Source organism: Felis catus, chromosome B3, assembly GCF_018350175.1.
Source record: "Felis catus isolate Fca126 chromosome B3, F.catus_Fca126_mat1.0, whole genome shotgun sequence".
Taxonomy (NCBI): Eukaryota; Metazoa; Chordata; class Mammalia; order Carnivora; family Felidae; genus Felis; species Felis catus.
In genome coordinates, this window is record NC_058373.1 from 107,565,571 (window position 1) to 107,582,917 (window position 17,347).

Here is a 17,347-nt window from a genome sequence, read left to right on the forward strand (position 1 = left end):
ATACCAAAGAGCACAATTGCTGCATCATACGGTAAGAATATGTTTAGTCTTATAAGAAACTGCCAAACTGCCTTCCAAACTAGCTGTAATATATTACATTTCTGACAGCAGTGAATGAGAGTTCCTGTTGTTCTATATCCTCGCCAACATTTGGTGTTGTCAGTGGTTTGGATTTTTGCCATTCTAATGGGTGTGTAGTTATATCTCATTGTTTCAATTTGCATTTCCCTAATGACATATGATGTGGAGCATCTTTTCATATGCTTATTTGCCATCTGTATATTTTCTTGGGTGAGGTTTGGATCTTTTGCCCATTTTTTAAATTGGTTTATTTTCTCACTGTTGGCTTTTAAGCATTCTTTGTATATTTTAGATACCAGTCCTTTATCAGATAATGTGTTTTGCAAAAATTCTCTCCCAATCGGTGGCTTGCCTTCTCGTTCTCTTAACAGTGTTTATCACAGGCAGAAGTTTTTAGTGTTATTAAATGTATAGAGTCAATCTTTCATTTGTTTGTTTTTTAAGAAATCAGTGTATTGGCTTTATATACAAAATTGAATCTTAGCTGTGGGTTAATGTTGTCAACATCAATCACTAATAACAAAACTGTGGGATTATTTCATTTGGTATTTTGCCCTGCCTCCGAATCTTCTCTAAGAAACTTTTGTGATTTTCCTGTTGTTCATTATGACATAGAGCTGTAATGATTGACTGTGGATTTGGAAGTTCTCTGAGCTTTCTCTTTTGTCACTTAAACACGTGACTTTCTAGTTGGCAAACAGAGACAAATAGTGACAATTTATATCAAGTTTTGTGCAGAGGTTATAAATCATTGTTTCCCATTGATGTGGCTTACTTTTGGTTGGAAAGCAGAAGCTAGATCTCTTCTCCCCATGAGTGCTCTTTGTGAAAGGCACCTTATTAGCAGCCTACCAAAGCCAGGGTGTATCAGTGAAAATGTAATGCTACCCCTGTGCACATGTAAAGTAGGGGATTGCATGCAAAGCACCAATTTGCATGAATGGAAATACACACTTTTGCAGGTGCCCCTTTGCTTCCTACTTAGGAAATGGGCAGAAAAATTGACAACTGAGCTTCCCTTTTGAGTTAAGATATTTCTTTGGCAACTTTGGATCAGCATAGTATAATGGAAAAAGTCTAAGTTTGAGGGTTAGAAAGACTTAGATTCAAATCTCAGTGAGTTTAGACAAAGTACTTAACCTCTCCAAGCCTCCACTTTCATATAGGTATTAAATGGAGTTAATACCAATTATACAGGGTTGTGTTGAGAGGATTAAATGGCCCTGTATAAATTAGGTGCAGACCAAAACAGGCTCTTAGATCAGATACTTATCCCCTTTCCCCCATCCCTTCATCTGGACCAGTAAAATAAGTTTGCTTTCAATCAGAGACAGGGAATTTCCTCGTCTTCCATCTTGTACAACTAATATGTTTAGAATCTTTCTCTAGCCTTCATTCACAGGGGAACTGGCCCCATGTGCACTCTTTTTCATGTTTTGCCACAGTTCTGCCCCAGCTGTGCTCTCCTACTAATGTCTTCCTGAAGCTGGGCACTTAGCATGGTCCCAGGGGCACAGCCAGGCATGGCTTCCCCTGTGCCTTCAGGTCAGCCAGAGCCTATCAATCTGATAAGCTAATTCTTGTACCCTCTTTTTCTGTTTATGAAATTATAGATCCAAACACAAATAGGTGTTCAGCTGCTTACATAAATCTAATTCCAGTAATACCAAAATAACACTAAATCTGCAACAGATGCAAGGATGCCCTGTGGGGCAAATGTTAAATGTGATGACAGCTGGGCATCAGTTAATACATTTGTCACCTGCTCATGGGATAGGATCATGAGAGGTTTGGCAAAGGGACAAGTAACATATTGAACATAAAACTTAGTTAATATCAAGAGATAATATTTGTGGAAGTGTTTTTCTTTTATTTTACTTCAATATTCTGCCTTATCTGGTTGCCTCTTCGGGGTCACAGCTTTCTCTATGAGTGTGGAGGAAGCTAATAAGATGGCAGGTAAGAGCAGTGTCCCCTTCACTAGGATTACCAAAAACCCTTGTTCAAGTACTCCGCAACATTTTTCCTGGGAAATATAGGCCCTCGCATTATGGGCTTAACGTTCATAATTTATTAGGTAAGAACTATTTAAAATAAAACTAAGTAAAGTACAAAATATATACTTTTCTAACACTTGGAGACTTGTTTGCTAAATTAAAAAACGAAGTGCTGAGAATATAAATTACTTTCGTATGTTGAAGGTGAATGTTTAAATTGTACCTTTTTTTTTAACGGAATGTTTACTCATGAGCTTAGCATTTAAATGGTTAAAACAAGCCTTTGAAGTTAACACTCCATTAAGATGAATGGGGGTAATTCACACCTCTGCTGGTGCTGTATTATTTCAGTCTGGCTGCGGAGAAAACAAGACAGGAGTAGGTTGATTTACTGTGTGAAGGCCCTTTAAACACCCAAGGTCTGGAAATCTTTGTGGGGTTTTTTTGCCTTTCCATCTAGAAGCAGAATCTGAAATTCAGCACAATCTGGGTATAGACATGGTCTTGAAAGTACCATACATTCTCTACTGTGGCAATTCCTAACTCGCGTTTGATGGGTAGCTTGTTACCAGATCAGCCCAACCTCTCTGGCTTTGTTTGTTCCTTTGTTCCTTCTCCCGTGACACCTTTTAAATTTAAGTTTAGTACCTTGGTAAATTCACCAATGGAAAAGCAGAAACATACCATCCATTTTCAGGTAAACTTTACACATGCCTTTAAATGGTTATCAGCTAATCACGGGCCTTCTTGTGCTTCTAAAAACATTTTTACCTTTGCAAAATCTCATCTTCTTGATTTGCCTGTATATAAACCTGTAAGACCGTTTTTCTTCTCCCCTGTTTGGGGGGTGATCTCTGATGTGAGCAGAGATCAGCTAGGAAAGATTCATTTCTTTCTCCATGTGACCTTTGGCACCAGTACTCTTCTGTATTTGAAATGTGTACCCCCCATCCCCCGCCATTTGTGGAAGTACTATAGCCATCTGACTCTGAAACATTTTAGAGCCTAGGAATAAGGTTATGTGGGCACAAATGAAATGGCGAGCACTGTATGAGATGTTAATGAATTTGGAAGATCTCTTTTTAAGGTAAACGGATTTTTCTCTTCTCCGTTCTTGCCCTGTGTATTTGCCGGATCAGGTTACTAGATAATCTGTGGGTAGCTGGGTGTGGGGTCTCTTGTGCTGACAGTGCCAGTAGAATATATAGAGATGGAAAATAGATGCTAGAAACAAAAGGACTCGAACAGTTAATTTTAACCTGATTTTCTTCTTGGCATGTTGACAGTACTCTCTCTGACTTTATTAGAATTAGCCCTATTGAAAAAAGACTTTGTTTCCTGCCAAATACTTTGCCTAAAACTTAGGTGTCATAATTTTTGGTCTTAGAACTTCTCAGAACCTGATATAGTACTGAAACAATTGTTTTTCTAATTTAAGCACACAATTTGTTCATTTTTCTACATTATCCTCCTATAGTCTTCCCTTAATGAAGAGGGAAAAATAAGAAAACAAAATTTTGGTGAAGGATGAGTAAAGATATTGTGGATATGGCTTCCTCATTACAATCACTCTTCCTGAACAATCTGATCCAAGTTTTTGCTATCATGATCCACTGTCCTAGTTTGTGAGGCTGTCCGTCAAGATGAGCACTTATGAGGAGCAGGAAGACTCATCTTGCTTGGTGGCCAGGGGGACAAGTTTTTTCGCCTGTGGGACAAAGGAAAGGGGCAGAGAGGGAAATTTAGTTGCCAGGCGAAAAAAAGACAAGTGGATGAAAAGGCATTGTCATATGGGATGGTATAAAGAAACAAGACCTCCAGAGAAATGTTTCTCACTGTTTGAATTTGTGTGTGTTTTGTCTTCTACTGATCAGTGGATCAATGCACAACACAGGCAAAGGGGCTGGCTAATTCACTGAGTAAGTATTTACTGAGCACATAATACACACTAAGAGTTGCACTAGTCCTAAAGTGGTGAAGTTAAATAAGACCCCTGAATTTCTTGCCTGAAAAAAGCTCAAATAAAACTTGGAATTTTCTGATTGAACCTTTTCAAGATGGCCCTGGTAATGCAACTGCTTAACGCAAAGGAAAACATAGATTAGGTCCTAGCCTCAGCAATTAGACAATAAAATGAAATAAAAGGCATCTAAATTGGCAAAGAAGATGTCAAACTTGCACTTTCCACAGATGATGTGGTACTTTCTCTACATGGAAAACCCAAAAGACCACCAAAAAACTGCTAGAACTAATACATGAATTCAGAAAAGTTGCAGGATATAAAATCAATGAACAGAAATCAGTCGCGTTTCTATACAGTAACGAAACAGAGATATCAAGGAATCGATCCCATTTAAATTGCACCAAGAACCATAAAATACCTAGGAATAAACCTAACCAAAGAGGTAAAAGATCTGTATGCTGAAAACTATAAAAAGCTAATGAAAGAAATTGAAGAAGACACAAAGAAATGGAAAAACATTCCATGCTTATGGATTGGAAGAACAAATATTGTTAAAATGTTGATACTATCCAAAGCAACCTATACAAATGCAATCTCAATCAAAATATTACCAGTATTCTTCACAGAGCTAGAACAAACAATCCTAAAATTTGCATGGAACCACAGAAGATGCCGAATAACCAAAGTAAGGTTGAAAAGAAAACCAAACTGGAGGCATTGCAATCCCAGACTTTAGCCTATACTACAAAGCTGTAGTCATCGAGACAGTATGGTATTGGCACAAAAACAGACACATAGACCAATGGAATGGAATAGAGAACACAGAAATGGACCTACAAATGTATGGCCAACTGATCTTCGACAAAGCAGTAAAGAGTATCCAATGGAAAAATGACAGTCTCTTTGGCAAATGGCGCTGGGAGAACTGGACAGCAACATACTGAAGAATGAAATTGGACCACTTTCTTACACCATACACAAAAATAAATTCAAAATGGAGGAAAGACCTAAATGTGAGACAGGAAACCATCAAAATCCTAGAGGGCAAAATGGGCAACAACCTCTTTGACCTCAGCTGCAGCAACTTCTTACTTGACACGTCTCCAAAGGCAAGGGAAATAAAAGCAAAAATGAACTGTTGGGATCCCATCAAGATTAAGAGCTTCTGCACAGCAAAGGAAACAATCAACAAAACTAAAAGGCAAACAACAGAATGGGAGAAGATATTTGCAAATGACATAAAGGGTTAGTATCCAAAGTCTTTAGAGAACTTAGCAAACTCAACTCCCAAAAAACAAATAATATAGTGAAGAAATGGGCAGAAGACATGAATAGACACTTCTCTAAAGAAGACATCCATATGGCCAATAGGCACATGAAAAGATGCTCAATGTCACTCCTCATCAGGGAAATACAAATCAAAACCACATTGAGATACCATCTCAGACTGGTCAGAGTGACTAAAAGTAACAACTCAGGAAACAACAGATGTTGGCGAGGTTGTGGAGAAAGGGGAACCCTCTTGCACTGTTGGTGGGAATGCAAACTGGTATAGCCACTCTGGAAAACATAGTGGAGGTTCCTCAAAAAAAAACAGAATTACCCTATGTCCCAACAATAGCACTACTAGAAATTTATCCAAAGGATATAGGAGTGCTGATTCATAGGGGCACATGTACCCAATGTTTATAGCAGTGCTATCAACAATAGCCAAAAAGAGCCCAAATGTCCATCACCTGATGAATGGATAAAGAAGATGTAATGTGTGTGTGTACACACACACACACACACACACACACACACACACACACACACAGGAATACTACTCAGTGATGAAAAAGAATGAAATCTTGCCATTTGCAACAACATGGATGGAACTAGAGGGTATTATGCTAAGTGAAATAAGTCAGTCAGAAAGAAAGATATCCTGTGTTTTCACTCATATGTGGAACTTGAGAAACTTAGCAGAAGACCATAAGGGAAGGGAAGGAAAAATAAGTTACAAACAGAGAAGCAAACCACAAGAGACTCGTAATTACAGAGAACAAATTGAGGGTTGATGAGGGTGGGGGTAGGGGGTTTGGGAGCAGGGAAGATGGGTGATGGGCATTGAGGAGGGCACTTGTTGTGATGAGCACTGGGTGTTTTAATTGGCGAATCACGGGAATCTACTCCTGAAGCCAAAACTACACTGTGTACGCTGTATGTTAGCTAACCTGACAATAAATTATTTAAAAAAAAAAAAAAGGAAAACATAGATCTATATCTATAGTTATATATTTATGGAGAGAGAGACTTTTTTTTTAAATAAAGATTCTGAAGTCCTATTTACTTGTGTTCAAATCCCAGCTCTACCTCTTTTGTCTCATTTTGGACAAGTTTTCTTTAATCTCTGAAGACTTTCATGTTTGAAGACTATGTTTTCTCTCAACCAGGGGAAATACACCTTATTTCCCCAAGTTAGATAACACGATATTTGGGGAAAGTTTGAGTATGCTGTTAAGCACTGAATTGAATATATATAGTTTTATTACTTGTCTGTTCCTCAAATCTCATATCTCTTCTCCCTTCTCTACTTCAGCCATCTAGTCAGCAGCCTGATCAGAAAATAGTGTTCTAGAAATAATCCTGATCAATGTAGTTTATTTTCACTACTGTTGTATTCTTCCCTAGAAAAATAAGTTCTAGTTTTGTAATAATGTCAATTCCTCTGATTTTACATCAGCTTTTTCACAATGACTTTACACTTTAGGCTTGTAAAGTACATCATCAGTAAAAGCCCCAGGTCTCTTTTAGGTGAACTGCCAGATTTCTAGGTCTTTTACTATTAATTTTATTTTTTTTTTAATATGAAGGAATATATGTTATACACACACACACTTGTTATCTATTTTTTATCTATCTAAATTTTGCCTTGTTAATTTTAGTACATTCTTCCAGCCATTGAGATTTTTTTTTAAGTTTTGATTCCAGTGTATCATTGTTCCCTGTTTTTTGACATCCTGTGTTATCCTGCCATTTCTTTATCCCATTCACAGATAAAGATGTTCTGAAAGACAAAACTAACTACAGAGCCCTGCAGCCCACCAGTAGAGGCTTTTCTTCCAAGTTGTTACTAGTCCCCTTCTTGGAAAAAGTTGCCATAGTCCTGTAGTGTCATCTAACATGCATTTCTTCAGTCCTGAAAGTGTCTCCAAGTCAGTAGGTACAACCTAAATTCTCACCTATTTCCCATGTGTCCAGTTGTCCTGGGACGTTTCTGCTTAGATGCTGCCCAGTTACCTAAAGTCGACATATTCAAATCTATTCCCCTCCACAGTTTTCCCCTGTCAGTGCACCTCATGCCCTAATCTATCCTTCCAATCAGTTTTCTTGCTTTCATTCCTGCAACCTGCAGCCTGTTTTCACACTGCAAAAGTGGTTGTTCAAAAATGTAAATCAGATCACGTCACTACTCTGCTTAATTTCCTCCAAGGGCCTCCCATGTCATTGAGAATGAAATCTGTGCCATGGCCCACATGGTTCTATTTGGTTTGTACCTACGTATTTCTCTGACCTCATCTCCCATCAGTCTGACTCTTCTCCGTTGTACAGACTTTCTGTGCCTTGAACATGTCCCTGCGTGCTTACTGCTTTTCCTAGAGAGAACATCTCTCTTTGAAGACTCAGCTCCTCATCACTCAAGCCTCAGCTCAAGTATCACCGGCTCAGAGACGTCTCCCCCGACCACTTGATGTACACAAGCAGCCTGATAGCGGTCATGCTTGATAGCTTCAGACCCAGTTGTACAGGCCATCCCTGGAAGTCTTGTTTGTTGTCTGTGTCCACTAGACCACAAGTTTCTGAAGAACTGGGACTGGTCTGTTTTGCTCATCACTAAATCTTCGAGCTCAGTATGGTACCTGGTACTTGGGAGGGACTTAATAAATATCTGTTGAATGAATGCATAAATCTAACAGACTGTGTATATCTTTCCACTCTTTACCCCTGATCTGTCAGCACATCAGTTCTTCCTTGGACCTGTCTCCTAAGTGTGCTTTTATCCTGTCTCCAGCCTCCTGCCAGCTCCTGAATCTTAGCCTTCATCTCTTTGTGCCTGGATTGTGACAGTTATGTTCAACCCATGCTGCTCTTTAAAATCACTTGGGGAGCTTTCAAAATGACAGTGATCAGGCTCCACCCCAAACCAATTAAATCAGAATCTCTGGCAGTGGAGACCTAGGCACAAATATATATTTTTAAAGCTTCCCATATGATTGCAATGGGCAACCCCTGGATCGCTGCGTTAGCCTTCTGACAGTTGTCTGTCTTTTGGTTTATTTTGTCTGTTTTGTCTGCTGATCTTGGAATCCTGCTTTCATAATATGACTTCCCTGCTCAAGAGCCTACAGTGGCTCCTTGCTGCCCACCACATTAATTCCACATTTCCGTGCATCATCTACTAAACTATTTCATCCTTTTCTCTTGTACCTACATTCTGCAGTATGCTGAAACTGTCTCACTGTCGCTTGATTTACCTTTCATTACCCTGCTTCTCCATTTTTACTTCCCATGTCCTCTCCCCACTCCAGCCTCTACGTACACACCCGGACTGTCCTTACTGCTCTCCTCTACCTATCCAAACACTTCCCATTTCTCAAGGCCCAGCTCACGTTCCGCCTTGTAAATACTGCATTCTCTACTCCAAATTATCTCTTGTTATCTAGATAATTATTCTGGTATGTGTCATTAGTACCATATAATATATTTCCTACTTTTTTATAAATTGCTTTATGTTCTATTTTTTTTCCAATATATGAAATTTATTGTCAAATTGGTTTCCATACAACACCCAGTGCTCATCCCAAAAGGTGCCCTCCTCAATACCCATCACCCACCCTCCCCTCTCTCCCACCCCCCATCAACCCTCAGTTTGTTCTCAGTTTTTAAATTTTTTTTTTCAACGTTTATTTATTTTTTTGGGACAGAGAGAGACAGAGCATGAACGGGGGAGGGGCAGAGAGAGAGGGAGACACAGAATCGGAAACAGGCTCCAGGCTCTGAGCCATCAGCCCAGAGCCTGACGCGGGGCTCAAACTCCCCAACCGCGAGATCGTGACTGGCTGAAGTCGGAAGCTTAACCGACTGCGCCACCCAGGCGCCCCAGTTCTCAGTTTTTAACAGTCTCTTATGCTTTGGCTCTCTCCCACTCTAACCTCTTTTTTTTTTTTCCTTCCCCTCCTCCATGGGTTTCTGTTAAGTTTCTCAGGATCCACATAAGAGTGAAAACATATGGTATCTTTCTTTCTCTGTATGTTCTATTTTTTGATTGGTAATATTAAAATTTAATTGGTACAAATTCAAAATTTACAAAATTGCCTCCCTGCAGTGTCTGTCCCAAGCATCCAGTTTTCCCCATTGGAAGCAACCACTCTTACGACTTTCTGTATCTTTGCAAATATATGTTAAGCCTAGTTAACTATGTATATAGAACAAACATACACACACACAAATGTTGGCATACTATGCACAATCCTCTACATCTTGACTTCTTTTTACTTAGAGATATTTAAAGATATGTATAAACACATCATTTCAATTGTAAAAAAAAAAAAAAAAAACACAGAACAGGTAATCTGCCCTCTTAATAAACCTTTAAGTATACAATACTATTGTTAATTACATGCATATTGTTATACATACAGTAGAACTCTAGAACTTTTTCATCTTGCATGACTAAAACTCTATGCCCATTGAACAAAACTCATTTTCCCCTCCCCCGCATCCCCGACTACCATCATTTTACTTTCTGCTTATATCAGTTTGACTGCTTTAGTGGAATCATGCAGTATTTGTCCTTTGTGACTGGCTGTTTCACTTAGCATAGTGTCTTTAAGTTTCATGCATGTCGTAGCCTATGGCAGGATTTCCTTCTTTATTAGGGCTGCATAATACTGCAATGTATTACCACAATTGTATATACCACAAGTTCTTTATCCATTCATCCATCTGTGGACACTTCAATTGTTTCTCTCTCTTGGCTATTGTGGATAATGCCGTAATAGACATGCTAGTACAAATATCTCATTCAGTTATTTTGGATAAATACAAAGAAGTGCAATTGCTGGATCAAAGGGTAGTTCTACTTGTAATTTTTTGAGGGACCTCCATACTGTTTTCCATAATAGCTGTACCATGTTACATTCCCACCAGTGCACAAGGGTCCCACTTTCTCCACATCTTCACTAGCATTTGTTGTTTTCTGATTTTTCTTTTTGTAATGACCATCCTAACAGATGCGAGGTTATATCTCATTATGGTTTGATTTGCATTTCCTTAATGGTGACGTTGAGCATCTTTTCATATACCCACTGGCCATTGGAGAAATGTCTATTCAAGTCCTTTGTCCATTTTTAAATAGAGTTATTTGCTTTTTTTGTTATTAAGTTGTAGGAGTTCTTACATATTTTGGATATTAACTCCTTATCAGATAAGAGATGGTTTGTAAATATTTTCTCCCATTCCATAGGTTGACTTTTTACTGTCTTGATTGTTTCCTTTCTTGCACAGAAGCTTTTAAGTTTGATGTAGTCCCACTTGTTTATTTTTTGCTTCAACCTTATGTTTTGGAGATATTCTGTGTCAAAAGCAGCCTAACTCTATTTAACAACCACATAGTATTTCGTTAATGCATGTACCATAACTTAACCAGTTTCCTATGCATATTTAGGGTTTTTTTTAATTTTGCTGTTTTATATAATGCTTCAGTTATTATCTTTATACATACATCATGTGGCACACATATGAACATATCTATAGGATAAATTCATACCCATTTAACTGGAATCCTGAGGCAAAGTATATGCACATTTCTAATTTTGGTAGGTATTACTAAATTGCTCCCCATTAAAGGTTTTACCAAGTTACGCTTTCACCAACGATGTAATAATTGCTCTTTAAATTTTGTGGTGTTATTTGCTTTTCACTGCTTTTAAGCACCTTCTTTCCCCAACTCGGTTGTAATTAACCCCCAAAGAGAAACCATGTTCTGCGCATACTATATTGGCGTGTACACACTCCTAATACCAGAAGTTCACTTAACTGGCGCTCAGTAAATATTTGTTAAATCTTACTTCATTGTGTGTTTAGGGAGTTTCCTTATGGCTTTAATGAATGCCATGAGAAAGTTGTGTCCTTTATGTGGGTGCTATTCCCAGGAGAGGAGGTGACCTGTGTGTGTGTTCTGAGAAGAGATGCCGTCCACTACTACTGCTCTTCCAGGATTTTGTTATCATTGTTTAGGTCAACCAGTCGTGGATCTATTGTGAGGTTTGTTTAGTTTGAATAATTGAGTATAAGGACCGCAGCTAATGCCAAACAAGTGTCCAGTCCACTTCATATCCTAAAACATCATAGATAATACATTTTTATACCATTTAGTATAAATTATCTAAATAAAAAGCTCTACTCCATGAGTTTTCCCCAACTTTTTATTATCTAAAATTTCAAGCATACATCTAAATTGGAATAATATGCCCATATACCCACCACTGAAATTTAACATGTGGTTCATATTTGTTTTGCTACCCACATATGTATTTATATATATGTAGCAAAACAAATATGAATAAATGTTATATTTATATAATATATAAAAATACATATAAAAAAGTATTTGCTGAATGATTTGCAAGTGAGTTGCTGATATTCCATTGAGTGGTAAATAAAGCTGAAAATTAGTTTTAAAAATACCACCTTCTGTGAAAAAATCTATTTTAAATGTTTCACAACCTTTCTCTCTGCCCCCCCCCCCCCCAAATTATAGTTCCTTCTCCAAAAAGAAAAATAGCTGCTTGGTGGCATCTTTTCCTCAAATGCCAAAAGACTTCTATCCCTGTAAGAACAAGGTTTAAGGGAGGGGAAGTGACTGGCACCCTAAATTTCTCTTAGGGGGCGCCTGGCTGGCTCAGTCGGTAGAGCATGCGACTATTAATCTCAGAGTTGTAGGTTCAAGCCCCACGTTGGGTGTAGAGATTACTTAAAAAAAATACAATCTTAAAAAAAAAAATTTCTCTTAGGGAAGAATCTTTCATGTCTTTGTGTGGGAAACTCTCTTGATAAGTCATTGGGGATGAAAGGTGAGACCCTATATGGTTTCACAACAGTTTACTAAATGCCTGTGAATTGTATAATTTAAAACGGTTCATTTTATAGGATGTGAATTTTACCTCTGTTTTGTTTTTTTTTTTTTTAAGAAGGTGAGACCTTATGAGAATGGGTTGGCAGGAGAAGAGGAAGTTGAAGAAATATTTAAAGTACTCTTTGTAAAAGAGGACGTGGATTTGGGAGTTGAGAAGCAGAAGGAAAGGGGCAGCCGGTGCTAAGCCAGTGGTGGGAGTCTGGAGCCTGTGAGTAAAAGTGGCTGAAGGGTGTTTTAAGAACAGAAACGTCTAATATTCGGTTTTAACTTGCCTGCCTCTGTCTCCTGAAACCAATAAAAGCTATACACAGAAATGCCTTGTGTGAGCACGTGTGTAAACCTTTCCCTGGAGCCACATGGGGCAGAACAGGAATAGCGTATGTGCTAGCCAGGCGAGCCAGAAAGCTCAGAAAAGTGGACTTCAAAACCAGAGATGACCAGAAAGAACGTAAGCCTCTGCTTCCTCTCAGAGATGGTTGTGAGACCGTCCCCACATGAAGATGTGATGGACCCAACCTTGCTTGGCCCTTACAGTGAGACAAGTTAGGTTGCCCCCTCAGTAGCACTCTAATGTCCTCTTATTGATCCAAGGTCTGTCTTGACGAGTCTGCAATTGGGCCTGTAGAGAAATGCCTCTCTTCTGTTATTTTTTTAAATGTTTGTTTATTTTGAGAGAGAGAGCACGAGTGGAGGAGAGGCAGAGAGAGAGAGACAGAATCCCAAGCAGGCTGTCAGTGGAGAGCCGGACACAGGGCTCAATCTCATGAACCGTGAGATCATGACCTGAGCCATAGTTGACTTAACCAATCGACTGAGCCACCCAGGCACCCTGGAAATAGCTCTTTTTTAAAGACAAAAGATCAGACCTTGAAAAAAGTAGATCTTGAGGGCCGGGGACAGCTCTGTGCTTTTCCCTTTAAAGGCATCTCCTTAGGTTCTCTAGAACCAAGGTTGGTAGTTCAGAGACTGGACTCCCAGAACTTCTAGCCAGCTAAGGTGCTTTGTGTTTGGGATCAGAACCCTTTGACCCCACTTCTAGTTAGATGGTAAAAGTAGGAATCAAAGGGAGTGGGGCCTCTAGGGCAGGGCACCTCCATGAGGAAAGAATGAAGACCCTTTTTGTAGTTCCCTGGTTCTCTTACTCAGTTCTCTGTTTATATCTGAGAGACTTTGATATTTTAAATGAATGGGAGGTTATCAGAGTCATAAAATAATGTAACAATCATGAGCAAGCCCTTGTATGTATGGACCAGGCATCAGGCTGAGCACATTATCTTGTGTCCTCTGTAGTAGATACAGTTATATTCCCCCATTAACTACATTAGAAATTAAAGTTCAGGAGTGCCTGGGTGGCTCAGTCAGTTAAGCATCTGATTCTTGATTTCGACTCTGGTCACGATCTCACAGTTTGTGAGTTAGAGTTCTGTGTCAGGCTCTGCACTGACAGTGCAGAACCTGCTTGGGATTCTCTTTCTCTCTCTCTCTCTCCCTCCCCTGTGCTTGCTGTCACACACTCTCTCTCTCTCTCTCTCTCTCCCTCTCTCTCTCTCTCTCTCAAAATAATCTTTAAAGAAAAGTAAAAAAAAAAAAAAGTTATGAAGTTAAAGCACTGGCCCAAGATCACACATCTCAAATGTAAACTTAAGTACATCAAGCTGTTAGAGCTTTGTTTTTTATTTTGTTTTGTTTTGTTTTTGTATAAAAACATTCTCATAGTAGATACATAGTAAACACCAACTGTATAGAAGGCTGCTTTATTCATTTAAATTTTGTACCTAAGTCTAAGTCTGTTCTGTCACACCAGCCAGACAGCATTTGGGTTCACTCTTTGTCCTCTGAGTCATGGTCTATTGCCACAGCATTATTCCTTTTTGTTAAGTATTTCAGAGGTATATGGACTTTTGGTAGAGCAATAATGTTTTCCAATATTTGTCAGCCAGACTTTGAGAAAACGTGGATCCCTTGAAAAACAGTATTAGAAATCCAATTCTGCATCCTGACTCTCTACAGATATAATTTTTAAAAATCCAAATAAGCTCAGACCATCAACATTATGATTTAGTGTTTTCCAGACTTTGGATTTCTTTTGGATCCTTAGACCTTCAAAATAAATTTTGGGGAAAGTCATGACATTGCCAACTTTTTATTTTGCAAATTGATCAAGGGCATTAAGAAAAAAACTTGCCACTGTCCTTTAATATAAAAAAAGTAAGGAAGATCATAATATTACTATATAAATATAGTAAAGATACAGTTCCTTTTTTTTTTTTAAGTTTATTTTGAGAGAGAGACAGTGTGCTAGCAGGGGAGGGGCAGAGAGAGAGAATCCCAAGCTGGCGCTGCACTCAGCTTGGAGCCTGATGTGGGGCTCAAACCCACAAACCAAACCAACCCATCAGATCATGACCTGAGCTGAAATCAAGAGTTGGATGCTTAACTGACTGAGCCACCCAGGCGCCCCAGAAATACAGTTCTTTAAATTCAATAGGTCTATATTTGTTAAAAACTTGCCATATATTCCTTTAAAAAAATTTTTTTTTAAGTTGGCTTTCTTCCCAGTAATTGCTGATCCTAAACTCTGGAAGGGAAAAATATCTAAGTAATCAATTCCTGGTTTACAAATTCACACAATTTTGCAAACATTTCAGCATTTAGGAAAAATAACATTTCTCCTATAAAACTTCATAGGTTTATATGTTATATCGAGAGTTAATCAGTAATGATTATACCATGATAATATTTGCATTTCACAGGGAAGCAAAATACTTGGATACTCCCCATGTCTCTGTCTAAAGATTTGTCATTCGTTTGCATTCAAATAAATTCTTTGCTTTCACTCATCCAGAATAGTTCTCAACTTATTAGCTAAACCAGACTAAATAAATAGAGTTGCATTCATGCATTTTAATGTCAATGTAAAAATGGTTTTCCCAGATTTTTTTCTTTTCAATCAAATCCCCTTCCCCAAATGTCTAATCATTCCCAGACTCAGTTACTTAAACTTTTCACAATGTTGTCACTTCTATAGTAAAACAAAGAGAAATTTGCTTTCAGTAAGTCAGAGAGCCATACTCTAGCAACTTAGAACTTTATTCTGACAAGAAAGTTTTTAAACTCCATCTCCAACCTCATTTGTGAATGATCTTGTCTGTCACATAGGTACATGGCATTTTTCTCTATCCATAGTAATTGTTCTTTAGTTGGTGAATCACTCCTGGAACTTACAATCCAATAGAGGCAAACTGTATGCAATAACTAGGATTACAATTCCTGAAGGACAGGGTTTGGCCATAGTGCATGCCATGTGCACACGAGACTACAGTGGGCACCGGTTAGAAGAATGACCTAGCTCGGTGAGTAATAGGAACATTAAAACCTCTGCTAGACAAATTCATAGGGATGAAGGCTCATTGCCTTCTGGATGAATGGGAAGGATTTTGTGGAGGAAGTTAACAGCGGAGTAAAATTGCAGGAAAACCAAAGTAGGGATGAAAATGGGAGGAAGGCATTTCCACTTGGAAAGAAAATAATAAATGTGCAAGAAAATGAAAGGTATATTTTGAAATGACAAAAATTTTTCCAGGAGTAAAGATGTAATGAACAGTTTGAGAAATAAAGCTGAAGGGTAGGATCCTGGTTGTAGAGAATTCTGGAAACCAGGCTGAGTTTAGAACTTTAAATCAAACAAAAGTTAAGGTCTTGGTTGAAGGCCTTTGAATAAGGCATGTTCAAAAATGGTGATAGATATTAATTGCCTCTCTGCATTGACTATCACCATCATCATCTTCCAAAAGCTATATGAAAAGAAGCACTTTCAACCTTCAAGAGCTGGTCATCTCAATATTCACACTTAATTTATTCCAAAGTTTCAGCTCTAGGGAGCATGAGGAACTTTTTCTGGAGTTGTGGGAAATACCTCATGCCTCAGATCCTGTTAAGACCCCTGGCATCTTACGGAGCTCCCCATGAGTTCCTGCCTCCATACTTTTGCACAGGCCATTCATGCTGTTCTCTTTCCAGAGTTTTCCAAAACTCCAAAGTTTCTCCTCTTCCTCAAAACCTAACTCAATATTTTCCTCTTCTGGAAGGACTTCTAAGATTGACTTCATGAAACTATTTGCTCCATTATTCAGGAAATCCATTCTTAACGTCTTGACGCTACATTTAGTTTCTTTAAATTAAATGAAATATACAAATTCATGTATATTTACATCTAACCACTCTGTAATAGCCTTTAGGAAAGATACTATGTCTAACAGCCCCTTTATATCCTCTGTCTGGGACCTGCCTCTCATCCCCACCCCACCACACCCAACTTCACAGAACAGTGCAGTGCACTTGGTGAACATTGACTTTGCCCTGAACAGCACAGGAATTCTTCAGAGCTGAAGACCTATAGGATCTGTGGAGTGTGGGTTTTCACCTCCCTTGGGAGCCGGCTTCTTTTCACCAGCATGTATAGATCTAGAAGAGTACCCACCAAGACAGAATTACTTCATAAGCCTTCTTTTTATCTTCAGTGTTTCCAGTTTCTATTGTCCTCTAGTTTCTAGTGATGATGGGTATGTAAAGCATACTGTTAATAACCTGGAAATGGGCACCACAAACAGGAAGCATTAAAAAAATAATAATAGGGGCACCTGGGTGGCTCAGTTGGTTGAGCGTCCGACTTCGGCTCAGGTCATGATCTCGCGGTTCGTGGGTTTGAGCCCCGCATCAGGCCCTGTGCTGACAGCTCAGAGCCTGCTTTGGATACTGTGTCTCCCCCTCTCTCTGCCCCTCCCCTATTCATGCTCTGTCTCTCTCTGTCTCAAAAATAAATAAAAACATTAAAAAATAATAATAATAAAAACAAGGTGCACCTGGATGGCTCAGTCTGTTAAGCGTCCAACTTCAGCTCAGGTCATAATCAAGTGGGATCAAGTTTGTGAGTTTGAGCCCCACATTGGGTTCTCCACTCTCAGCACAGAGCCTGCTTCGGACCCTCTGTCTCCCTCTCTCTGCTCCTCCCCAGCTCCCACTCTCACTCTCTGTCAAAAATAAACATTAAAAAAATAAAATAAAAATCCTCTTAATTTTACCTCGGCCTAATTTCTTCCTAACTCACTTCTACCCTTCTCAGACCTA

The 17,347-nt window shown here is 38.8% G+C and overlaps 1 protein-coding gene and 1 non-coding gene across 13 annotated transcripts in view; both read left to right on the forward strand.

The window, feature by feature from the left end:
- SLC38A6 (solute carrier family 38 member 6) overlaps nt 1–12,534 on the forward strand; it is a 75,907-nt gene extending 63,373 nt beyond the window's left edge. For 11 of the 12 annotated variants that reach the window (XM_045060015.1, XM_045060007.1, XM_045060010.1 and 8 more), the window contains one exon: nt 12,276–12,534. In XM_045060015.1, coding sequence (XP_044915950.1) covers nt 12,276–12,404 — 129 coding nt within the window. In that variant the 3' untranslated portion in view covers nt 12,405–12,534. The remainder of the gene's footprint in view (nt 1–12,275) is intronic. The other variant, XM_045060009.1, reaches the window with a different exon arrangement.
- TRNAN-AUU lies at nt 11,976–12,048 on the forward strand. The gene has a single exon. It is a non-coding gene; the product is annotated as a tRNA-Asn (tRNA).
- Nucleotides 12,535–17,347: the final 4,813 nt, after the last annotated feature.